Source organism: Triticum dicoccoides, chromosome 7B (assembly GCF_002162155.2).
Source record: "Triticum dicoccoides isolate Atlit2015 ecotype Zavitan chromosome 7B, WEW_v2.0, whole genome shotgun sequence".
In the NCBI taxonomy this organism is placed as follows: Eukaryota; Viridiplantae; Streptophyta; class Magnoliopsida; order Poales; family Poaceae; genus Triticum; species Triticum dicoccoides.
Genome location: NC_041393.1, coordinates 623147854 through 623172843, shown reverse-complemented (window position 1 = coordinate 623172843; position 24990 = coordinate 623147854). Strand labels below are relative to the sequence as shown.

The following is a 24990-nucleotide window of genomic DNA, read 5'->3' as shown; positions in this document are numbered from 1 at the left end:
TGTATGCATTTATAGTTGAAGTTGTACCTAATTAACTACTGCATTATGTTAATATGTGTAGGAGCTTTGCTGCATTATCCCAAAAACAGTAATTTGTGCATATTGAAATTTGTAGTTGACTTCTATAATTAGTATATACTATATGTAAAGTGTGAAGTAAACATTCCAAGGCAAGATCCTAGCAACAAAATATACTATATGTTTCCATTAAGTAGTGTGTGGGGGGGGGGGAATTCCCTCAAAAGAAAAGTGTTGGGTAAATTCAGGGAATGTCATTTGTCTTTTGATTGATTGCTTAGATTCTTTATTTATAAGGAAAGCATTTGGTCACTTGCAACATACCAATGTGGTTCACATTCACAATTTTGTTTGTAATGACATTCTGTTAACTGCAATTCAATTCATTGTAATTGATGTGCTTTTTTGACAATATAGCAGGAGGAGGAGGATCTTGTGGGCAACAAGAGGAAGTGGGACAAGACTGGGTTCTACCCATATGACTCTGATGAAGATGAGCCGTACGAGGTAAGGCCTAGTTGAAATGTTATTTGTGCATTGAGTTAGTATTACGTGTTTATAGTTTTTTGAATGCATAATGTATTAATGTCAGTCATTAATGTGTGCAGTATGAATCTGGAGATGATGTGGATGAGGGGAACGTCGAGTCCTTTAAAGAGAAGGAGGTGCAGAAGATTAGGGCCCAAGGATCTGCCATGTACTACAACTGGAGGAAGGACAAGTATAGGTGCCCCTACTGCAGCAAGCCCAAGCCCAGGTCTAGGTTGCAGGAGCATCTGATGGAGCATTGTCGGGCTACATCCATCAGCAGTCATGACTACAAGATGGCTCAACATTCTGCCCTCCACAAGGTCCTGAATAACGCTAACCTCTAGTCGTACATCATGCTGATCATCAGAAGCTGGAAGCCGTACTCATCATCACTATATTTGATGATGTTTTACTTTTGGAAAGCTGCATTTGGGTCTGAACTGGTTGGAAACTACCTCTATTAACATAATGTAATGTAATGTATTGTGTGTGTGAACTGGATCTGTGGTGAACTTCCTGGTACATGTGGTGGTAACTTAGAATGCTATCTATATGTGTGGCCTTAACTTTATTGGTGGTGAATGCTTCCTTCATGGTTAGTTGTTGTTTCGATGGTGCAATTATCACAAATGGCGCTTCACTGTTGCTTCAGACATGCTAACTGTTCTATATGGTAGTGGCGCTTCAGTGTTGTGCCAGGTTGTAGTATGAAATGCTAACTGTTCTATATGGTGTGTACTGAAACTGCAGTACTGAAATAATTCAGTGTGCATCGGTGTGTACTGAAATTGTAGTAACGAAATATTACAGTGTCTACCACTACAATATTGTACCGAAATATTTCAGTGCCTACTGGTGTGTACCAAAATATTTCAGTGTCCACCACTACAACATTACAAATTTTGCCTAGGGCAGTACCGAAATATTTGAGTGCCTACTCATCTCCTCCTCCCGCGGTTTGCCATCAATTGCTATCGCTCTCACAAGTGGGTCCCCTTGTCATCCACACAACCGCGCCACCACATGTACCACATTTTTCTTTCTCCCCGTCTCGACCACTCCACATCTTTCTTTCTCCCCTTCTCGACCAGCGCCGCCGCCAACTCCGGCAAGTACGTGAGATCTCCCCTCTTCTTCCCTTCCCCAACCGTGTCTCCCTACGAAGGAACTACTTAATATATTAACAGCACATAGGGAAGTAGCCCTGGTCCAACGGCTTGAGAAAGGACGAACAAAAGCTGAAACAAGAAGGATCAGCCAGTAGCAGCACCATCAGCCTCCCAGCCTCACAACTTCAGCCAGCCTGGTGAACTCCAGGTTTTTTCCTGCAAAACACACATGGGATGTTGGAGGCAAGAAAATAAATTTGCCAGGGGTCTTGTCATGGCATCTAATCGCACGGAATGCTAGTACAAATGATGGAGAACAAAACATCCAACATGAGCAAATTCATAGGAGTTCTAGATCCATGGATACCATCAAGAAAAAATGCTCAGTTTTAATTCAGACACAAGACTTGGTGAAAACATGCATATTCATATCAGCAACATTGATATGGCATCTTTGCAAGCTTAGGTCAGTGACTTGTCTTGTGTTTCATGGCATGACAATAAATTTTAACAATAAATAGACATGAAATTGACCCAAACTCATGTACAAAGTTAGGCCATATGATACATGGATTAATTCACAAATAAATGACAAAATGCCAACTATGTATAGAATTTGCAGTACTGAAATATTTCAGTGCGTACCGGTGTGTACTGAAACTGCAGTACTGAAATAATTCAGTGTGCATCGGTGTGTACTGAAATTGTAGTAACGAAATATTACATTGCCTAACGGTGTGTACTGAAATATTTCAGTGTCTACCACTACAACATTGTACCAAAATATTTTAGTGCCTACCGGTGTGTACCAAAATATTTCAGTGTCCACCACTACAACATTACAAATTTTGCCTAGGACAATACCAAAATATTTCAGTGCCTACCGATGTGTACCGAAATATTTCAGTGTCTACCACTAGAACATTACTAATTAGTCCTAGGGTTCATATGATGCCTAGGGTTCACATACATCATAATCCATCCTCCAAATCCATGTAATCAAATATTCATGCAATTCACTGAGATTAAAATGCCATATAGCATTCCCTCTCTGAGCTATTACGATCAGTATCACCACGATGTAAGCACGAGTAGTAGGAAGATGAGGAGTGGTGAAGCTTACTCTAAACATAGCTACCGCCGCCGTTCAGACGAGGAGAGCGGCGAGGGAAGCGTGGAGAACGGCGGGGAAGCGAGGTCGCGACCACTGTCCTCCTCATCTTGCTCTTCGAAGTCTCCCGTGACTCGGTTGGAGGCTGCACAATCTGCAACGGCACCTCGTGCACGTTGGGTTCCTGGTCCAGTGGATGCTCTACCCTGGATCTGAACGCCCACCACCTCCGCCTGGTCCACTTGCTGGACGAATTGGCCTGCTCCATCGCCCAGAGGAGGATCTCGATCTTGTGAATCGGTTGTGCGGGCGGGGGGCAAAGCTTTGCCCTCTCCTTCTTCGTCAAATTCTTGAAAGTGGCCATTGCCGTCCAGCTCATCTGCCTTGTGTTGTCAAACCAAGAACGGATCTCCCTCAACCTGGCCAACTTGACCTGGTCGCCGCCGGCGATCTGCACGAAGTCGGTGTTCTCGCCGCCGGCCATCAGCTCGATCTGCCGATTCTTGCTTCGATGGAAGAGGGGTTGGGTGTGGGGGGTTGCCTGAGTGGAGCGAAGTTGCAGCGGCGAGAAGGAGGAGATGACTGCGGTGGACTTGGAGGAGAGGGAGGAGATGGCCGCCGATGAGTAATTGTGGAAGTTGTAGCACCATGGCGGCAGTTTTCGACGAGAGGGGCGGCGCGTGCAAATTTTCCTAGGACTAAACTGCCCCTATATTAAAACGCGTCCCCACCTTGTCAGGAGTACCTGCAAATTTTCCTAGGACTAAACTGCCCCTATATTAAAACGCGTCCCCACCTTGTCAGGAGTACCGGGCCCACTCGTTTTAGTACTTTCATGTACTTTCATCGGAGTACTACCCAGTACTTCGTATTTGTCTGCCGTTAGATCGACATGAACGAACGGTTCTAAAAAAGCCCAACCACTCTAAAAGTTGTATCAAATGAAAGCCATCAAAGCGTGCTTAAAGGAAGTTATCTCAACTGTCTCCCTTCGGAACTGTGCTAAATCTGAACGTGCCCTATAATATAATGAAACACATGCGCATGCATTAGAAATTCAACCCTGCTGCCCATGAATTGGCATACTCCATGTTACAGGACAAATGGACAATTGCTAGGTACAACGCCCATGCAAAACAGTTCCAAGAACTTGCAGGGCATGGCCGGTTACAGATCTCTAATTCCGATACATGTGTCCGGTTTCTTCTCACATTCATATGCCGGATATACACATGCAGTATTTCTGCTACACTTGCCAAAACAGAGCAGTGGTGCTGCATTTCCACATGGCCATCACCATGATAAAAAAGGGCGATCATTACGATTCATCGAAATGACAGAAATGTAAAACGAAGGCCTTCTTGTTGGACCAAGCGTTGCAAAAATGGTGACAACTTTGTAGTAGTAGTAGTAATTTACAAAAGAGGCTCTGAAGCTAGAAAAAAACTGACAGTACAAGCAGTGGCACCAGCCGAGTAAGCGTTTGGGCAGCAATAAGCGCAGCTAAGGTTGAGAGCATGCGCAGCATTTCCATACTACGATGATGACTCAGAATCTCCTTCCTTGAACACCTTCACCCAGTTGTCAACGCTGTCGATTACTTCACCGGTCTTCTTCAGGTAGCGGACCTTGGTGCCATCCTCGAGGATTTTGTGCCCAACCCTACTCGTCACGTTCTTCTCCTTTGAGTAGAGCATCATGTTCGAGCTATGAATGGGGCCTTCAATCTGACAAAAATAATTCCCCAAAGTCTCGTCAGAAGATAATAATTATGACACTGAATCGATGTTCTTGCCAGGTAAAATATGCGAGCATACAAGGCAAGAGAGGGATGGAGAGAACAAGTTTTGAGAAAAATACTACTAACCATGACAATTTCACCCGGTTCATCCTCAGTGCCTTTCTTGTGCTTTGACTTCAAGTTCAGATCCTTCACTATCACAGTGCTGTTGTGCTTATAAAGCCGTACGACTTCCCCAACTTTACCTTTCTCACGGCCTGCGATGACCTGCACCGTGTCGCCGACCCTAACATGCATCTTGTGCAGCATAGGAAGACTGTTTGGCTTACACTTCTTCCGTTCCCATCGCTTAAGCTGCAGTGGAGAAGGATTTCTGACATTTAACAACAGCTAGCTGACAAAGTATATATGAGATGATAAACCCAGATTGGCACTCACCCTCATTTCAATTGGGCTTGTCTTGGCCATGAATCTGACCTGTGTATCAAATATATGTACAGATTGTTAAAGTTTCACATGAAAATAACATATTGATTCACTTCTAAGAAAATATAAAAGGACACATTTATCAGTTGTGTTATGTTGCAAAATCACACAGACGGCCACCACAGACCAAGTAAGAAACTGTAGGGTCGTGCTATAATTTTTTGCATGAGCTTTTCTTTTCCTTTTCGCAAAAATGTGTCTCACACAAGTACCAAAAGATCTGTCTGTATCACTTAAGTAGCAGCAATTATTTTGTCTCGCTGTTTTCCGTGCACCATTTTGGGACAACTACATTCAGTATGATTTTTAGCCTCCTTTTCCTCAGTCAGGAATTAGCTATGAGTGAAATTACTATATGAAGAGGGTAAAATAGGCTATGTTCAAGAGGCAAGACAGTGATGAGGACATAGAAATGAAAGCATGTGTTCAGTATAATCAAGTGCCATTTTGGGTTGAAAAAACTGTATTCAGTGATACGCTTCTGATACACTACGAGCATGACAATCATTTGTCATAGGCTGTCTTATGAGTGAATTAAGCTGCCCGTTAGTTTCCATCATCTTTTATTGACAGAATGAATACAACATTTGTTTCTGACAAAGTCATGTTTGATATGTGCCAGACTGCCAGCAGAATAGAACAAAATAAACTTGTCCACGGTCTCATTAGTTGTGACAAGAGAATAGATCAGCAGAAATAAGCATGGAAATTTTATCGCCGATTTAATCTAAAAATGTTACTGCCACTGGATTGCAACAAACTGGAGGTACACCGTTTACACTGCCCTCGGCACATTTGGCACAACTAAAATTTGCAGCATAAACATAACTATTCTGCGGTGGTGACCCTACTCTAAAACATGGGAGACAACACAATCTGCCCAATCGACACTCACACTCAAAATCTAGGAATTCGAACATTCTCAACTCCCACTCAATCCATCCTCACAAATCAATTTGGGACAAAGGCAGCAGAAACCTCCAGCACAACAGCGAGCAAGGCGGAACGGCGGGCATTTACCGTCGCCGTCCTGCATTACCATTTCCCCCAAGCTCTAGGCTTGCAAGCCGAGAAGCATGGCAGGCAAGAGGGGATTTGAGGAAGAAAAGGGGGAGCGGAGTCCGGGGGGGAGGCGGCACGGATTAGTGATTACCCCAGACGGCGCGGCGGAGAAGGTGGCGGCGAGCGGGTTGCCCCAGAATGCGCTGGTGCTCGCGGCCGAGACGGAGAGCGCCCCCATGGCGCCCTGCAGCGCCGCCATGCCGGCCATCGTCGCCGTCCTCTTTCCTCACTCGCTCACTCGCAGAGAAGCAGCAGCAGCGGCCAGCGGATAACGAAGCGGCTCCGTGCTCCCGGACAGGATAACGGAAGGAAGCGCCTCCTGCTTGCTCGTTTATAGATGGGCTTCGATGCTTAACGGGCCGGGCCTCTGGCCGGCGCTGATGGGCCGAAAGGGCGCCGGGTAGGTATCCAGCCCGGCCCGTGGGCCGCCCGTCTTCTTCCTCGTGGCGTCACGCGTCGGCCAGCCGTCGGCGTCACGAGAGGGACGCGGGCGCCGCTCATCCTCGGAGCGGAAGCACGCCACGAGGCCACGCGGCACGCGAGGCCGTCGCTTGCGTCCCCCGGACTCCCGGAGGCCACCCTCGCCCGCCGCCGACGCGCGCAAGCCAAGCGACGGTTACCGCCGAGGCAAGCAGCAAAACCGACCCTCTCCCCGTCTCTTTCCCCCCTCCATTTTTCTACGGATTGCCGGCAAAAAGTTCCCCGCTTTATCCACGGTGATTTTTCCGCTTGGGCGGTGGCGGTGGGCGGCGACGTGGACGGATCAGCCCCGCCCCTTTTGCGATTCCAGGCCCCAATCTATCTATCTACGGGAGGAGGGTGACGTGCCACATCCGATATCCTCCTCTCCTAAATCCCAATCATGGCGTCACCGCGGCAGCTTCGAGCCTTCAACCGAAGACTCCGAATCCTATCCATGTGCCCCCAACGGCCGCGTTTCTCTGCATTATTTCGCCACGAGCCATAGGATATACACGAAATAAAATACCAAGACATGTGCTGATCTGCGCCGCATTCCGGGGCAGTTAGGCGGCCAGCGAGCGCAGCCGCTCGCTCCACCGGATCACCATCGCCGGATCGACCCCGTCCCTTTCCTGTAACTACCATGGATAGTAGTTAAATCGTTGCCCGAATTGTTCCTGCCGTGCAAGCAAGCCATTATGTCTCCCATGGGATAAGCGTGAGTGCGACTGCAGGGGGACTGTTGAGCCCCTGATCTTTATTAAGATTCTTTGCCTCTCTTCCTTATAATTCGTTGGGTCTTGAAACAGATGCTGAGCATATGGATGGGACATGTTGTGATCAAAATGTAGGCAGACACTGCTTGTTTTGGCAGCATGCGGCGTTGCCAAACGAAATGGATAACAATAGGTTGTCTATTTTATTGGATAATTGCCGTAGTCATCACTTGGCACCATGTCAATGATAAACTATTCTCAATATCTTGCGGGGATCAGAATGGCGCTTTAGTCTTTAGTAAGAAAAAGGCACCATTTTGCTAATAATGGGGCCTTCCCTCCATCTCCATGCTGGTAGTTATGTAGTAAGAACTTGGCACAATTCTCAGACTGGAGTAGATTCCGAATACGCTCCGGCTTATCTGTGCAGCTTTGATCCATGAATCCTGGAGTCTGAGATTCTTGCGCACAAGCAAAGGTTTCCTTTGCTTCACTCATGCCACTTCACAACAGGACGTGTCAAGGAGTTCACTTCTCTTGCTGATCAAAGGTCCTGCTGACAGAGATATTTCAGCCTATTTGGCCTCCTCAGGAGTTACTTAGCAGAGACGCACGGTGATGGGCTTTCAAGACAAGTGAAGCTCATCCTCCAGTTGCCTCCCACACTCACCAACTCGCCGAGGTTTATATATATCTTAGCATCCTGTCTGGTACTCATCCATGGAATAAAAGACATGAGTAGTTAGAGCTTCAAACTCAAGGAAAAACCATGGGTGTCTTGACTCTGGTTCATATCCTTGTCAGCTTTGCTGCCTGTGCCGAGGCCATACGGAGAGCCGACTTCCCCCCTGGTTTTACCTTTGGGACTGCTTCCTCGGCTTACCAGGTCAAGTATTGCGAAAATACCCTTCTCTCTGATTTCAGCCGTTCTGTCTTTAGTTACTTTTCTGATAGTTGTTTCTGGTCAATATTTTACCAGTACGAGGGTGCTGTCAATGAGGGTCAGCGTGGACCTACGATATGGGATACTCTCGCAAGTCGACCCGGTGCAGTAATGATGATTTGTTGCGAAAACTACTCTGCTCTGAAGAGTATAACTGAATGTCGTGTTTTTCTTCTGCAGGGCGGGTGATAGATTTCAGCAATGCAGATGTTGCTGTTGATCACTACCATCGTTACAAGGTAAGTTAACCAATCAATCTCTTTTTCGTTTACTTGATTTAGTTCATTCATTTATTATGCTATATATGTAGCTGGAATTTTGAACTCTTCCTTAGTCATTGATGTTGGGTTCGTAGCATCCTGTTAATCCAATTTTGTTAGATAATTTCCTGTTGATTCAGTGAAGCGTTATTGATGGTAAACTTATTAGAGATTATTTTATCAACATGTAAGAATGTCCCCCGATGCCTGCATGCCTGCATTCTTGAGTCCTGACAGCTGATAAAATTTGCCTGCCCCTCATTTTATCTGCTTCTAGTAATTTAGAAAAAGGTGGATCGGCTTGTGCATTTTCAAAAGATACTTGATATCTCTAAGCATCAATGTATTAACTAATTAGCATTTTGTTGCTAGTTTCATCTTGTCCTTTCTGTTTTGACAGTTGAAACAATAACTTAATATATCAAACTAGAAATCCACTTTTCTGGCATGGTGCTTCAAAAATTAAAGACAGCAGAAAGACTATTCCTAAGGTTATTCTGAATATGAGATGCCATTTTGGTTCTGCAAGAAGGTTTTCTGAAATAGAGCCTTGTATTTCTTATATCTGTCCAATTACTATTATTCTTAGACTAGGTTTATGATAAAATGAGAAGATCAGCTACACCAATAAATTATCTATAGCTGAAAAGCCTAGCATTGACTGGCAGGAAGATGTTGACTTAATGAAGGATATTGGCGTGGATGCATACCGGTTCTCTATCTCATGGGCACGCATCTTCCCAAGTATGTCTGAGGTAAATTCTGTTCAATTATATTTATGTTCTTCACTCTTCCCGCTAACTGTATAGATGATTGTCTTTCCAGATGGAACAGGCAAGCCTAATGAAGAAGGATTGAGTTACTATAACAGCCTCATAGATGTTCTATTAGGAAAAGGTGATCTGTTTTCCACATTTCAGTGTCTGCACAATGCAAGCTGCTGCCTACTTCCATTTTTACGATTATATATCCATTTTTTTGTTTTTCTGTATCTGTGCATCAGGTATACAACCATATGTAACACTATTCCATTGGGACCTTCCACAAGCACTGGAGGATAAATATGGTGGCTGGTTAAACTCGCAAATCGTGTATGTAACACTGTTGCATGACCTTCTTCAGATGAAGCTTTCTTATACAATCTATGTCGCATAAAAGTTCTTTATTTTCACATGAAAATACTGGTTTGGTTGATCCTGACAGATAAATTACACAGGGAGGATTTTGTTCACTATGCCTCTACTTGCTTCAAGGAGTTCGGAGATAGAGTGAAGCACTGGATCACCGTTAATGAGCCCCATAACTTTGCAATTGATGGCTATGATTTTGGCATCCAAGCACCTGGGAGGTGTTCCATTATATCTCATTTGTTCTGCAAGGAGGGTACATCATCAACTGAACCCTATATTGTGGCTCACAACATACTCTTAGCTCATGCTGGTGTTTTTCATGCTTACAAGCAACATTTCAAGGTAATCCATTGCAAGCACATCCTTAAGTAATGTTTCTTAAGAAAAGAAATGAACGCTGTTGTGTACTAATTGCAGAAAGAGCAAGGAGGCCTCATAGGGATCGCACTTGACTCCAAGTGGTATGAACCATTGTCGGATGTCGATGAAGACAGAGAAGCAGCAGCACGAGCTATGGACTTTGAGCTTGGATGGTGAGACAATAAGTACCAACTTGATATGCAAGCATAAAGTTAATTGCTGTAGATAGCTTTGTTCCTGTATTAACTTGAGAATTTGTGAACCTGATTACAGGTTCTTGGATCCGTTAATTTTTGGCCGCTACCCAGCTTCTATGCAGAAACTTGTAGGCGACAGGCTGCCCCAGTTTTCAAACCAGGAATCACAGTTAGTATCTGGGTCACTAGATTTTGTAGGCATAAACCACTACACGACATTATATGCTAGGAACGACAGGATGCGGGTAAGGAAACTTGTCATGAATGATGCTTCAACCGATGCTGCTGTCATTTCAACTGGTCAGTCTTGACAGATGAAGATATTACAAACCGCCTAATACATTTTCAGTCTTACTGACTTCCTCGCTGCATGCACTATGCAGCTTACAGGCATGGAAAGAAAATAGGAGAAACGGTATACCTGCAGATTCATATTTTCTCTAAACTTTCGTCGTTGGTCATCTTATGCAATCACATGTTTGATTGGCAATACATGTTTACGTGTGGACTTTCAGGCAGCGTCGAATTGGCTGCACATAGTTCCCTGGGGCATGTTCAGCCTGATGAAACATGTGAAAGAGAAGTATGGAAATCCACCTGTGTTCATCACTGAAAATGGTATGTATCTGAAGATTGTGTTGGCAGATGATAAGATCTTTGGCCTTAGATAAATAGTCAGTGATTATTAACAAGCTGCTTATGTCTGTCAGGTATGGACGACGCAAACAGCCGGTTTTCAAGGTTGGAAAATGTCCTGCAGGACGACAAGAGGATACAGTACCACAACGACTACATGTCCAACCTCCTAGATGCTATAAGGTGAGGTTTCATTTCTCTGTTCCTATACAAGAACTGAACCACCAACGCCGCAGATGATCATCACCTGTTGAGCTTTGGTACTCAAGTGCTGGGTATGCAACCTGAATGAATGGCTGCAGGAAGGAAGGGTGCAACATCCAGGGGTACTTCGTGTGGTCGCTGCTGGACAACTGGGAGTGGAACTCGGGGTACACGGTGCGGTTCGGCCTCTACTACATCGACTACAACAACAACCTGACGAGGATACCCAAGGCGTCCGTCGAATGGTTCACCCAGGTTCTATCCCAGAACCAGAAGACCGCTGCCGTCATGTAGATAACCAACAGCAGTGATTCTTAAGTCACCATTCCAATTGTGCATAAGTGTTTTTTTTTTTTTGAGAGAGAGTAAATTGTGCATAGTTATCATTTACACGTACGTACATAATACTACCTTAGGAGGCAAAAATGTAACTGGAGAATTCCCTACACGGGCGTCAGCCACTCAGTCGAACGTGGCACAATCGTGCTTGTACATTGATGTGACAGTCTTACAGAGATCATCAACAAGAGAATTATACATTCTATCCCTTTTATTCTACTGGTTTATGTTGATGCTGTTTTGTTTTCCTCTCCTCAAAGTTGAAATGGCAGACGGTGAGATGCTAGTTGCAAGTTGAGCCAGGTTCTGGCTCCGAAGATCGACGGCCGCCCTGTGGATAACAGCACACAATGATTCTTCAGTCACTGTTTCAGCTGTGCATATCACACATACTTGCATATCTCATGAGCAAAATGTAACTCACGAGACCATCGACCACGCCGTCCGTTGAACTGACGGCGAGATGTGCTCACACACACACAGTGATTCGAGCTGCTGAACTTTAAGATGTGCTTGCGCAGACGAAGACAAACCCTGAAAAGTTGAAGATGCCGTCCGTTGGGGGCCGCATGGCCCCGGCAACTTGAGGTCTTGAGTTCAGCTTCAGCAATGGTCCCTCTCCCCTGAAACTTCGAGCTATTCTCCTCCTCTCTTCCCCCATGTAATTTCCAGCTCCAAGCTTTGTGGCTGCGAGTAAAACGCCGAGCTGCCCTGCCTCGGGATGATTGGTCTGGACGCACGCAGTTTCACCTGAGCTGCTTTACCTGCCCGACTTATTCTCTTGGATGCTACCAAAACGCCTTTCGGGCGCCATGTGCCACGCCGCAGCCCACGCATTTTCCTCCGGATTCCCTCGGAAACCCAACTGTTTTCCGAGCAGAATTCCTGAGTTTCCCCCCAATGGGTCCTCGATGCATGCGCGAGCTAGCTCGCACATTATAGCTTCCTGAATTTCCCCCAAAGCTTCCAACATAATTTTTCCTGAATTTCCCCAACGTGGAGGCCTTGACGTGGGTGCTTTTTTCCCTGTTTTTGTTTGCTGGTGAGTCAGTTGCCAACACGGCAACGTGCTTCCAACACATTCTGCTGATCACTGGTGGGAGAGGGCCGCGAAAGCGACGGCCTATGCAGAAATGATAATTGGGGAAGAAGAAGGAGAAGACGACGATGAGGAGGAAGAAATCACACATGGAAAATGCGTCCGGAGACGGGATGTGGGAAGAGGTGGGCTGCGACAACGAGGCGAGAGGGCAGGTGCGAGTGAACTCGTCGCCGGGCGCTCATGCGTGTCAGCGTGTGGGGGCAAAGACGAGGGGAAACCACAGAAAAGTGTGCGGGCCAAAGCCAAAGCTATCCGGGCCCCGGCCCCCCTGGGAACGGACGAACGAAGTAACTAAAAAACTGACCGTACACGAGGAATAAGGAATTCGCGGCTTTGCCCGAGCTGCGCTTGTAGTGCAAAAGCCGAGCAGGGGGTCGGCCGTGCCGGGATGCTCCGTCGTCTGGGTTTCTTCGGTTTTTCTGTGTTCCGATCGAAGGTTCGGCGGAAAACTTTTGGTAAAGGCTGGTGGAATTTCTTGGCTTTTACAGCACGGTGACCAGCGTGGACAACCAGATGGGAAACTTCTTGCGGATAAGATAGCCACTGCGTGGTGAGAACGGTGTACATGGGGAGAGACCGAGATACGTACGTCATTTCCAGAGAAATACCTCATACCAAACGCAATGGAGAAACGCACCACATACACGCTCGCCCGGCGGCTAAGAAATACAGTAGCATAGTCTTGAGTCTTGACGAGGTTCAAAATTGGCAAAGCTGACCTTTGACATTTCACTATCCGACGGTAAGCAGTTTAATCGCTGAAAAAAAATCGCGAATACGCAAAAACTTGTGTACCATTGCATTGATAGAAGGAGTAGAATGAGTGCACAAGGGTACAACACATGACACGAATGCAGGCATGCGTGTACATGGTCCCCGGAGCAGGGGGACAAGGGATGCCCAGCCTGTACAGAGGATACAACACAGCTAAACCTACCAGACCCGAGCCAAGGGCGGCAATGCCAAGCCAACGAGAACTCCAACATCATCTGAGCCAAAACCGGGGACACCACGAGCGATCAAGATAGTGCCTTTAAGAAGGAATACGACACCGAGACACCGTCACTATCCGGTCCGAGGGACCCGGACCTAGGGTTTCCCCTGAGCTCGAAGAGGGGCGCAGCTGAAGGCCTTGGCAGCGCCTCTAAGGAGGAAAACGACACCCGCAGGCGCCGTCGCTGCCAGCACCGGCAAGCCAAACAGGGATCTCTCCCTGGCCTGAAGCCGAGCTATCCCATAGCCGCCGAGTCCAGAATCAAAGATGGGGATGTCAACGCTGGTCTGAACCACCATGTCAGGAAGGGGTTGACGGGGCTGCACCTCCGTCGGAGGGTGGCAATGCCTCCAAACCCCCGAGCATAGGATCTGGCAAAAGGGGGAGACTTTGAGGCGTACAGGGTAGGGCGGGCGACAAGGCGAACCAAGCGGGGATCTTGGAACGACGGCGTCCAGCAACGCTGGCAAGCAAGGACTAGAGGGACGCAGATCCGAGCTGCTGTGGCCTTAACCATCGGGGCACCGGCGAGCAAGATAATCTAGAAGGAACGCAGGTACCTAGTCGCAGAGGCCGAAGCTGCCCGGAGGGGGACGCCAGCAGCGGGGGACACCAGAGAGACGCGGGTCCGAGGCCGCCGGGACCGAAACAACCCCGGCCCCAGACCACCACGGGAAGCCTTATGCCAGCCACAACCACATAAGCACCGCCGTCTCGACGCAAGAGCAATCACCATGGCTCGGGGGGAGGGCCGTCGGAGACCATGGCAGCGGCCAGGATCGTTGGAACCGCCGCCGACCGGCAGACACGAGCAGCAGCTGGCGGGAGAGCGCCCGAGGATCACCGGGGATGGTCCCGGGGGTGCGGGCCGAGGGGGCGGAGGCGTGTGAGGAGGGGGACGCCCGCGGTGGCAGGGGATGGCGGGGGAGGAGCGGCTCGCCAGAGGTGGGGGCCAGGACGACGAGGGGACAAGCATACAAGGGGGCAAGCATACACAGTTGGACATCTATTGTAATATGGACATTACCGTGGCAGAGACAAGGGGGCACTGAACACCCCTTACATCAAAGATTTACTGATAATTTACTACTCCCTCCATTCCACAATGTAGTGTGTCTGCGCTTCTCGAGATTCAAGTTTGACCGTAAATTCAACCAATGAGACCAATTGCGGCGGGAACAAAAATTATACCACCGGATTATATCAAAAATACGAATTCAGTACTATAATTTTTGCGGGAGATTTGATGATAACCCCCCGTCGGGCCACTTAAACCCCACATGTCAGAGACAGCGGCGGGGGGCATATGATCAAGGATTTGCCAACAAGGGGGGTCGTCGTCAATTATCCCAATTTTTGCTCCCGCCGCAGTCGGTCTCGTTGGTTAAATTTACAGTCAAAATTGGATCTCGGGAAACGTGGACGCACTACATTGTTAAATGGAGGGAGTAATAAACAGTATAAAATTAGTGATTATCTATTGCCAATGTAGTTTGGTGCAACTCTCTCTATATTCATCGGGTGCATATGCATATTACAACTTTGTGACGACGACGATAAAGAGGAAGAAATCACACATGGAAAATGCGGGTACGAGATGTGAAAGGAGGTGGTAGTGACAACAAGGCGGGAAGGCAGGTAGCACGAGTGAACTTGTCGCCAGGCGCTCATGGAGTATGATATTTGTCAGCGTGTGGGGGAAAGAGGAGTGGAAACCACAGAAAAGTGTGCGTACTGCAACGAACATGCCGTACACGAGAGTCGAGACGAGATTCCCCGACTCAAGTCAGGAGTTCGCGGCTTTGCTCGATGAGCTGCGCCTGTAGCGCAAAAGCCGAGCAGGGTTCCTCCGGCGGTTCAGCCGCGCCGGGACGCTCCGCGTGGGTTTCTGAGTTCTGATCGAAGGTTCCGTGGAAACTTTGGGTAGAGGCCGGTGGAATTTCTTGGCTTGCAGCACGGTGACCACCGTGGGCAACCAGATGGGAAACTTCTTGTGGATAAGATAACTGTGTAGTGAGAACGGAGTACATGGTGAGAGACCGAGATACGTCCCATGTTTGTTTCCAGAGAAATACCAAACGCAATGGAGACACTCGCTTGGCGGCTAGGAGTCTTGACGAGGTTCAAGATCGGCAAAGCTGACCTTTTACATCTCGCTGTCTAACGGTAAGCAGTTTTATTGCTGAAACATAACTTAATAACCTGGCGAGACGCCGAGGACAAGCATACACAGTTTGACTTCTACTGTAATACAACGGACATGACCCCCCCAACCCACATCAAGGATTTGTTGATAATTTGGTAATGAACAATGTGAATTAGTGATTATCTGCTGCCCAATCTCAACAACACACAATCACCGGCCCCGGGGCTGCGTACCGAACTAGCCGACGACTCTGACACCCAAGGGACGAGAGCAAACGCCCTATAAGCCAAATTCGATTTCCAGAGACGCTGATTCGGCTTCCACACTGGCCTCAAGGCGTGCACCTTCCTAGTGGATGGCAAATCATTGAACGACACGAACCACTGAAGTAGTATGAAGGAAGACGTGACATCCAAGGCGATGCCCCACAATGGGGAGGCGTCATATATGTTGTCGACACCCACTTCGTCCAAGGTCGAAATTTGGGTGTTCACCTAGAGAGCTCAAGATTCAAATGACATTGGAAGTGAAGATTCTCTTAGACGATACCTACAAAGAGGGTGATAGCGTTTGCGGATGTCGTCATCGTCAACATCCACCAAAGCCGGTGCTAAGCTTTCACCTGGTGACGGAATCGATTATGGCGAATCTCGGGTAGGGCGTCCCGAGCTAGTAGCCTAGATGCAATGGTAACAAGGACACTCGGTTTTACGCAGGTTCCAGCTCTCTTAAAGAGATAATGCCCTACATCTTTCTTGTGTTTGTATTGATTTGGCATGGAGCAAAAAAGTACAGGTTTATCTACAATGAGATTATTGTCATTTGACCAGATACCAGGGGGTTAAGGTTACAGATAAGTCAGCTACGTATAAGGTAATCGCATTGTATACGACCTCTAAGTCTTGGAGTATGTGCCAAGTTTTCGGGAACATTCCTTCTACGCGTCATGGGCCTTCTGGAGATGGCCCACCAGTGAACCATCATGGGGAGTCTTTGGCTGGGCCCACTTTGCCGGGAGATGACGTGGTGAGTGACCCCTAGTCCGGGACAACATCACCTAGAGCTTATCAAATCGAACATCATTGCATCATGCCCCCGCAATCCTCCTTGGCTCGTAGCAACAATGCATCCTAGATAACTCGCCAACACCAACACCAACATCCATCACCATGGATATCGGACCACCGCGGCACCACAAATCCACCATGGCCGCCCCCGTTCCCCTAGTGCTCTTGCTGCCATCCTCATCCTCCATCCTCAGCACACCGCACGCCGCCAACAAGAGCCACCACCGTCCCGACTGCTCTTGCTCCTACAATGGTGCATGCCACAACAACCTGGTGTTTCCACCACCGCATAACAAGTATCCGCCTACACAGACAAAGAACAACAACAGGGGTTCGGGGAGGCTTTGTCGCCAGCCAGCCAAATATCTAACTGGGAAATGGTGAGAGAAAAGTTTGAAAATCCAGTTAGCTCATGGCTATGTTTAGAACATCTATAACCGGACTCTTGAAACGCGCCCTATACTCTGGACAAACGTCCTGGTCAGTGACCGATCGCAATATCTCGACCCAGCCGCACCCCTCATGCATATTGGCCCTATACGCCCGGGCTGACTAGGCGACTAGCATCCTTCATATTTAGCTCAGCTCTAGGGCGGATATGGGGAGGCTCGGATGCGTCGGCCGCGTCGGATCTGGCCCACACTGGCCCACCTCGACCCTATATAAATCCGTCTCTATCCGCATCACGGACAAAACCCTAGCCACTCCAGTCCACTTCGCTCCTACCCCAAGCTTCATTCCGGTGATCCCCGGCCTTCACCGACACGATGGGCAGCGGATCTGACCTTGGACTCTCTAGATCCATCGACTGGAACCTCGTCCCATGCAGAGACGAGGAGGAGATGCTCGTCTGCATGGCTCTTAACGGCTCCCGGTAGGAGTGCGCACAACAACGGTCAGACCCGAATCCATTGTGCCCGCACAAATGGCGCTTGGACCTGCCAGTACTAGAGGCTCGAAGCACGTGACCGCGACCTTGCCAGACATGATGACCACCGCCTGGCGCCCCAACCCTAGGGTTGCGGTGCAACCCCTCCGGCGGTGCCTCGTCCCCACTATGTCGTGCTCTGAGTTGGAGCTAGACGCAGGAATGCGTGACAAGCCATCCGGTGCCATGATGCGGCGTTTCTAAGGCCACCGCTCTGACGTACTAGCCTCAACAACACACACTCACTATCACTCGGACCGCGTACCATAATAGCCGATGACTCTGTCATCCAAGACCAGAGCGGACACCCTTCAAAGGCAAAGTTGAACTCCATAGTCGCCGCTTACTACTTCTTGAGCTTTTGTTGGTTTTTCCCTTGAAGAGGAAAGGGTGATGCAACAAAGTAGAGATCAATATTTCCCTCAGTTAGAGAACCGAGGTATCAATCCAATAGGAGACAACGCATAAATCACCAAGACCTGCAGAAACAATCAAACAACTTGCACCCAACGCGATAAAGGGGTTGCCAATCCCTTCACGGTTACTTGCAAAAGTGAGATCTGATAGAGATAGAATAAACTAAACAAAAGGTAAAGTAAATATTTTTGGTATTTTTGGTTTATAGATCGGGAAGTAAAAGATTGCAAAATAGTAGATCAAAAACTTATATGATGGAAAATAGACCCGGGGGCCATAGGTTTCACTAGTGGATTCTCTCAAGATAGCAAATAATACGGTGGGTGAACAAATTACTGTCAAGCAATTGATAGTAAAGCGCAAAGTTATGACGATATCTAAGTCAATGATTATGAAATATAGGCATCACGTCCGTGTCAAGTAGACCGACTCCTGCCTGCATCTACTACTATTACTCCACACATCGATTGACTCCTGCCTGCATCTAGAGTATTAAGTTCATGAAGAACAGAGTAAAGCATTAAGTAAGATGACATGATGTAGAGGAATAAACTCAAGCAATATGATGTAAACCCCATCTTTTTATCCTCGGTGGCAACAATACAACACGTGCCTTGCTGCCGCTACTGTCACTGGGAAAGGACACTACAAGATTGAACCCAAAGCTAAGCACTTCTCCCATTGCAATAAAAATCATTCTAGTTGGCCAAACTAAACCGATAGTTCAAAGAGAATTACAAAGATATCAAATCATGCATATAAGAATGCAGAGAAGATTCAAATAATATGCATAGATAAGCTGATCATAAATCCACAATTCATCGCATCTCGACAAACACACCACAAAAGAAGATTACATCGGATAGATCTCCAAGAACATCGGGGAGAACATGGTATTGAGAATCAAAGAGAGAGAAGAAGCCATCTATCTACTAGCTATGGACCCGTAGGTCTGAGGTAAACTACTCACGCTTCATCGGAAGGGCAATAGAGCTGATGTAGAAGCCCTCCATGATCGAATCCCCCTCCGGCAGGACGCCGGAAAAGGCCCCTAGATGGGATCTCACGGGTACAGAAGGTTGCGGCGGTGGAAAAGTGTTTTCGTGGATGCTTCTGGTGGTTTGGGGATATATGTGAATATATAGGGGCAATGGTTAGGTCAGAGCAGTCCCGAGGTGGTGGGTAGGCAGGGGCGCGCCCTACCCCCTGGGCGCGCCCTCCACCCTTGCCACCGCCTCGCGGCTCTTTTGACTTCGTCTCCAAGTCTCCGGGGTGTCTTATGGTCCAAGAAAAATCATCGTGAATGTTTTATTTCGTTTGGACTCCGTTTGGTATTCCATTTCCGCAGAGCTCAAAAACAAGGAAAAAACAGAAACTGGCACTGGGCTCTAGGTTAATAGGTTAGTCCCCAAAATAATATAAAATATAATATTAATGCATATAAAACATCCAAAACGGATAATATAATAGCATGGAACAATAAAAAATTATAGATACGTTGGAGATGTATCAAGCATCCCCAAGCTTAATTCCTTCTCGTCCTCCAGTAGGTAATGATAAAAATAGAATTTTTGATGTGGAATGCTACCTAACATATTTACCCATGTAATTTTTCTTTATTGTGACATGAATGTTCAGATCCATAAGATTCAAAACAAAAGTTTAATATTGACATAAAAACAAAAATACTTCAAGCATACTAACAAGGAAATTATGTCTTCTCAATATAACATGGCCAAAGAAAGTTATCCCTACAAAATCATATAGTCTGGCTATGCTCCATCTTCATCACACAAAATATTCAAATCATGCACAACCCCAATGACAAGCCAAGCAATTGTTTCATACTTTTGGTGTTCTCAAACTTTTTCAACTTTCACGCAATACATGAGATTAACTCCTAGTTGAGTCAAGTGGTTATGGTACCTAGACATTCTGAGTATGTGTTCACTGACAGAACTATTCTCCTCCATTGTGTAGCTGTACAACTTGTTGAAGACTTCATATCTCTCAACTCGGGCATTTGTTTGAAATATCAATTTCAACTCTTGGAACATCTCATATGCTCCATGACGTTCAAAACATCTTTGAAGTCCCGATTCTAAGCCTAAAGCATGGCACACTAAACTATCGAGTAGTCATCAGCTTTGCTATGCCAGGCGTTCTTAACGTCATTAGTAGCATCTGCAGCAGGCCTGGCACCCAGCGGTGCTTCCATGACGTAATTCTTTGTGCAGCAATGAGGATAATCCTCAAGTTACGAACCCAGTCCGTGTAGTTGGTGCCATCATCTTTCAACTTAGCTTTCTCTAGGAACGCACTAAAATAACTATGTTGGTCATATCTACTATATGATTCATGTTCGACCTTTCGGTCTCAATGTTCCGAGGCCATATCTACATATGCTAGGCTCGTCAAGTTTAACCCGAGTATTCTGCGTGTGCAAAACTGGCTTGCACCCGTTGTATGTGAACGTAGAGCTTATCACACCCGATCATCATGTGGTGTCTCGGCACGACGAACTGTAGCAACGGTGCATACTCAGGGAGAACACTTATACCTTGAAATTTAGTGAGGGATCATCTTATAATGCTACCGCCGTACTAAGCAAAATAAGATGCATAAAAGATAAACATCACATGCAATCAAAATGTGTGACATGATATGGCCATCATCATCTTGTGCTCATGATCTCCATCACCGAAGCATCGTCATGATCTCCATCGTCACCGACGAGACACCTTGATCTCCATCGTAGCATCATTGTCGTCTCGCCAACTATTGTTACTACGACTATCGCTACCGCTTAGTGATAAAGTAAAACAATTACATGGCGATTGCATTGCATACAATAAAGTGACAACCATATGGCTCCTGTTAGTTGTCGATAACTTGTTACAAAACATGATCATCTCATACAACAATTTATATCACATCATGCCTTGACCATATCACATGACAGCAAGCCCCGCAAAAACAAGTTAGACGTCCTCTATCTTGTTGTTGCAAGTTTTACGTGGCTGCTATGGGCTTCTAGCAAGAACCGTTCTTACCTACGCATCAAAACCACAACGATTTTTCGTCAAGTGTGATGTTTTAACCTTCGCAAGGACAGGCCATAGGCAAACTCGATTCAACTAAAGTTGGAGAAATAGACACCTGCCAATCACCTTTGTACAAAAGCACGTCGGTATAAACAGTCTCATGAATGCGGTCATGTAATGTCGGTCCGGGCCGCTTCATCCAACAATACTTCTGAATCAAAGTAAGACATTGGTGGTAAGTGTCGGTGTCAAAACCGACGGATCTCGGGTAGGGGGTTCCGATCTGTGCGTCTTAGGCTGATGGTGACAGGAAGCGAGGGACACAATGTTTACCCAGGTTGGCCCTCTCGATGGAGGTAAAACCCTACTTCCTACTTGATTAATATTGAAGATACGAGTAGTACAAGAGTAGATCTACCATGAGATCGTAGAGCCTAAACCCTAAGAGCTAGCCTATGATGGTATGATTGTAATTGTGTTCGTCCTTCTAAGGACCAACCTCTCCGGTTTATATAGACACTGGAGAGGGCTAGGGTTTACACGGAGTCGGTTACAAGGAAGGAAACACAATATCCGGATTGCCAAGCTTGCCTTCCACGCAAAGGAGAGTCCCATCCGGACACGGGCCGAAGTCTTGAGCCTTGTATCTTCACGCTTCAATAGTCCGGACGATGTATACAGTCCGGCTGTCCGGATACCCCCTAATCCAGGACTCCCTCAGTAGCCCCTGAACCAGGCTTCAATGACGATGAGTCCGGCGCGCAGTTTTGTCTTCGACATTGCAAGGCGGGTTCCTTCTCCGAATACTCCAAGGTAATTATCGAACACTTCAACCGTGTCCGGATCCGCAAAATGATGCTCACATATCACCGTAGAGAGAATGATATTTCACAGATGCAATCTGCTAGCAACTTTCTAGACAGCGTGACATGTCATCAAGGTCGGGTCATTATCCGAACCGTTTTCCCACATCCTGCCACAGCGCATATTGCGAGGCGGTTTCCTTGACACGTCTTGTCAAAGCAGAGATCGTGTCCCCTTATCATGGGATTCTCATCAATACGGGTATGGGTAATCCCATCATACCATCAATCGTGGCGCTTGGGAGGTGAGCGATTCCCAACGGGCAAGTGGGGAGGCGCACCGCTTCCGTTTCCTCTATAAAGGGATAAGAGTTCCCCATTTTTACCCACACCTTCTTCCTCCTTTGCCCACTCTTGCCCCCTCGAGCTCCAGCGCCCTGGCCCAAGTCTTCTCCGCACAGCTAAACATGTACAGAGCAAGAGGCAAGTGGGTGGCTTCCACTGTGAAGGAGAAGGATATCGTGAATCTTCGGGCGGCCGGATACTTGGCTGCAGACATAGCGCACTGGCTACCAGACGATGGGCAGGTCATTCCAACCCCAGGACCCCACGAGAGGGTCGTGTTTCTCGCCCACTTCATCCGTGGACTGGGGTTTCCACTTCACCCCTTCGTCCGCGGGCTCATGTTCTACTACGGGCTAGATTTCCATGATCTAGCCCCGAACTTCGTCCTCAACATCTCAGCGTTCATCATCGTATGCGAGGCCTTCCTCTGCATCAAGCCTCATTTCGACTTGTGGCTGCAAATCTTCTGCGTGAAGCCGAAGATTGTGAGCGGCCAGCAAGCGGAGTGCGGAGGAGCCATGGTGGGCAAGATGCCTAACGTCACCTGGCTTGACGGCTCCTTTGCGGAAACCGTGAAGGGGTGGAAGTCGGGGTGGTTCTACATCACCGAGCCACGTGACGCCAACTGGGCGGCGGCCCCCGAGTTCTGATCCGGAACCCCATGCAGCTCACCTCCTGGGAAAAGAGGGGCATGTCCTGGGGCGAATCTACAGAGCTGACCCAACTCCAAAACTGCATCAAGAGCATGAAGGACAAGAACATCAAGCTTGTCAACGTGATCCAGGTCATGCTTGTTCGCCGGATTCTGCCGTGCGAAAGGGGGGCATTCAATCTGTGGGAGTTCGTCCCGGCCGAACACCAGACGCTTCAGAGGCCTTATGGCATGAAGCACAAAAACGCGCGGAAGGCGTTGCTCAAGGCCTCCAAAGTACCTCCTCCCACATCCGAGGACCGTGGGCTCCACGCCGCGCGGCCTCCTAGTCAGGTGAGTTCTCAGGCTACCACCGAATTCGGTTCTTCCCAATATATTCATGGGGGAGCCTTAAGTAATTGTGCATATTTGTTCAAGATTATGTGGAGATAGCGGAGCAGATTGACTGTCCGGCTCCGCTGCCAGAAAGCCCAGCTAATGCTCTCCTGACGGAGATGCTGGTCCCGGCGCCCTACCAGGTGCCGGAGAAGAAGGCCGATAAGAAGGCCCCGAGGATCCGAAAGGGTCTCCGACGTAAGGTTGCGCCAGAAGCCTTGTCCGATGACGACGAGGCACACTCCTCCCCCGAAGGGGAGGAAGAAGAAGAAGGGACTGCCCCACCCGGAGAGGGTGAGGGGCCCGAGAAGGCGGACCAGGGGGCCGGAAAAGGCCCTCGACGCAAGGCCGTCATACCCATGTCGTATGATGACGACGAGACAGATCCCTCCCGCGGAGGCGGGGGGAAGCAAGAAGAAACTCTACTCCCCGCACTGGGGAGGAGAAAAAGAGGAAAGCCGCCCCGGAGGGGGAGGCTGGGTCGTCCAAGAAGGGAAAGGTGTCCCTTCCGGACTACTCCGCCACGGCCGCCCATAGCGAGGAGGGGTGGCTGCTCAGGGGGAAGCCCCTAGCGCGATTGTAAGTATCTGCACCCTGTAATGACTTTACTTCACAGTCTTTTTATAACGCCGGACGTATATGCAGTCCGTCCAGGGTTCATCCCGAGGTATCTTCTTCGGATGGATACCTGAGCGATTCGGAGATGAACTCGCTCCCGACGGCCACCACTCCTCATCCCGCAGATGACACGGAAGTGTTGTCCCGAAGGCTCCCAGAGCGGGGGGAGGTGATTCTGGAGACGCCCCAAGGCGGAATTCCAGATGTCGGACACGCAGGGTTCAAGATCCCCGCGGAGCGTGTCGGTGAGAGCCAGTAGGCCGGGCTCTCAGCCGAACACTGTTCCGGAGCCTTTAGTGGTTCCGGACTCAGGCGGGCAACCCCTCGTTAGGGAGGGTGAGCCGTCTGTGTTGAGGACTTCTGTTGCGCCCGAGGCGCCGTATTGTCTGTTGGAAGCGCTTCACGGCGCTTCCATGGATGAAGAGCACCGTACTCTTATGAGTGCGGTGATTCAGAAGGTTTCGCCCGCCAAAAGCGGGCTAACCGAAGCTTGCACCAGCCTCCTGACAGGCTTTGAGGTAAGTAAAAAATATGTGAAATTACCACCCGATAGGTAGTAGCCCCTGATACTCTGTTTGGTGTTCGGAAAGAAAAAACCAAACAGAGGGTCAATTATAATCCACAGGAGTCTAATAATAAGTGTTAATGTGAATAAGCAGGTTGTTTTGCTTGCCGCTGCTGTCCGCACATCCGAGATCGCCGGACTAAAATGGGATCTGGATCAGGTGCAGGGAGAGCTCGACCTCACGAAGAGGCAGCTCGAAGAGAGCAAAGGTGAGTAATTCCCCGCTCTCACATAATGAAGGGTATATAAAATTAGTTATTCTAACGACGAAGCGTCGTGATTTTGTAACAGGGGCCACCACCGAAGTGGCCTCTCCGAAGAAAGCGCTGTCCAAGGCCGAAGACAAGGCGGCCTTGGAACACACAGAGCGCGAGAAGCAAGATGCCAGAGTGGGCGAGGTACAACAAGAGCTCCAGGAGCTCGGCAAAAAGTTCGAGTCCGTGGAGCATGAGCTTAAGGCGAAAGAGGCCGAGCTTGCGAAGGCCCTTGCTAGTATAAAAGACGCCAAGGCCGAAGCCGAGAAGGCACAGCAGGAAGTCCAGGAGGCCAAAAAGATAGCGGCGGGTAAGAAATTCTTTATGCAAAGCAAACATGTGGAGGAGGCGTTTCTTTTACTTACCCGAGTTCGG

At 48.1% G+C, this 24990-nt stretch overlaps 2 protein-coding genes across 3 annotated transcripts; one reads left to right on the top strand and one right to left on the bottom strand.

The window, feature by feature from the left end:
* Nucleotides 1-4071: 4071 nt before the first annotated feature.
* Nucleotides 4072-6369, bottom strand: LOC119336573 (50S ribosomal protein L24, chloroplastic-like). Its single transcript, XM_037608620.1, has 4 exons — nucleotides 6150-6369; nucleotides 4949-4987; nucleotides 4637-4864; nucleotides 4072-4496 (listed from the first exon to the last, which is right to left on the bottom strand). The coding sequence occupies exons 1-4, from the start codon at nucleotides 6264-6266 to the stop codon at nucleotides 4305-4307; spliced, it is 576 nt and encodes a 191-aa protein (XP_037464517.1). The 5' UTR covers nucleotides 6267-6369; the 3' UTR covers nucleotides 4072-4304.
* A 1479-nt stretch (nucleotides 6370-7848) lies between these two features.
* On the top strand, nucleotides 7849-11519 carry LOC119336572 (beta-glucosidase 25). Of its 2 annotated transcripts, XM_037608619.1 has the most exons (14): nucleotides 7849-7918; nucleotides 8041-8122; nucleotides 8216-8282; nucleotides 8360-8418; nucleotides 9108-9183; nucleotides 9265-9336; nucleotides 9443-9530; nucleotides 9656-9911; nucleotides 9987-10102; nucleotides 10203-10426; nucleotides 10510-10541; nucleotides 10642-10744; nucleotides 10837-10945; nucleotides 11065-11519. In XM_037608619.1, exons 5-14 carry the CDS (start codon nucleotides 9123-9125, stop codon nucleotides 11258-11260), a joined length of 1257 nt encoding a protein of 418 aa, XP_037464516.1. In that variant the 5' UTR covers nucleotides 7849-7918; nucleotides 8041-8122; nucleotides 8216-8282; nucleotides 8360-8418; nucleotides 9108-9122; the 3' UTR covers nucleotides 11261-11519. The 2 variants fall into 2 exon arrangements, with proteins under 2 accessions (XP_037464516.1, XP_037464514.1); XM_037608617.1 differs by lacking the exon at nucleotides 7849-7918 and having other exon boundaries at nucleotides 7969-8122.
* Nucleotides 11520-24990: the final 13471 nt, after the last annotated feature.

Excerpts from the sequence above, each read along its gene's own strand:
- LOC119336573 (XM_037608620.1), bottom strand. The coding sequence starts at position 6,266 with ATGGCCGGCATGGCGGCGCTGCAGGGCGCCATGGGGGCGCTCTCCGTC. Across the intron at positions 4,988-6,149 it reads TCTCCGCCGCGCCGTCTGGG|GTCAGATTCATGGCCAAGAC; the intron begins GTAATCACTAAT and ends TTTGATACACAG. Across the intron at positions 4,865-4,948 it reads CAAGCCCAATTGAAATGAGG|CTTAAGCGATGGGAACGGAA; the intron begins GTGAGTGCCAAT and ends TCTCCACTGCAG.
- LOC119336572 (XM_037608617.1), top strand. The coding sequence starts at position 8,006 with ATGGGTGTCTTGACTCTGGTTCATATCCTTGTCAGCTTTGCTGCCTGT. Across the intron at positions 8,123-8,215 it reads CTGCTTCCTCGGCTTACCAG|TACGAGGGTGCTGTCAATGA; the intron begins GTCAAGTATTGC and ends ATATTTTACCAG. Across the intron at positions 9,531-9,655 it reads TGGTTAAACTCGCAAATCGT|GGAGGATTTTGTTCACTATG; the intron begins GTATGTAACACT and ends TAAATTACACAG.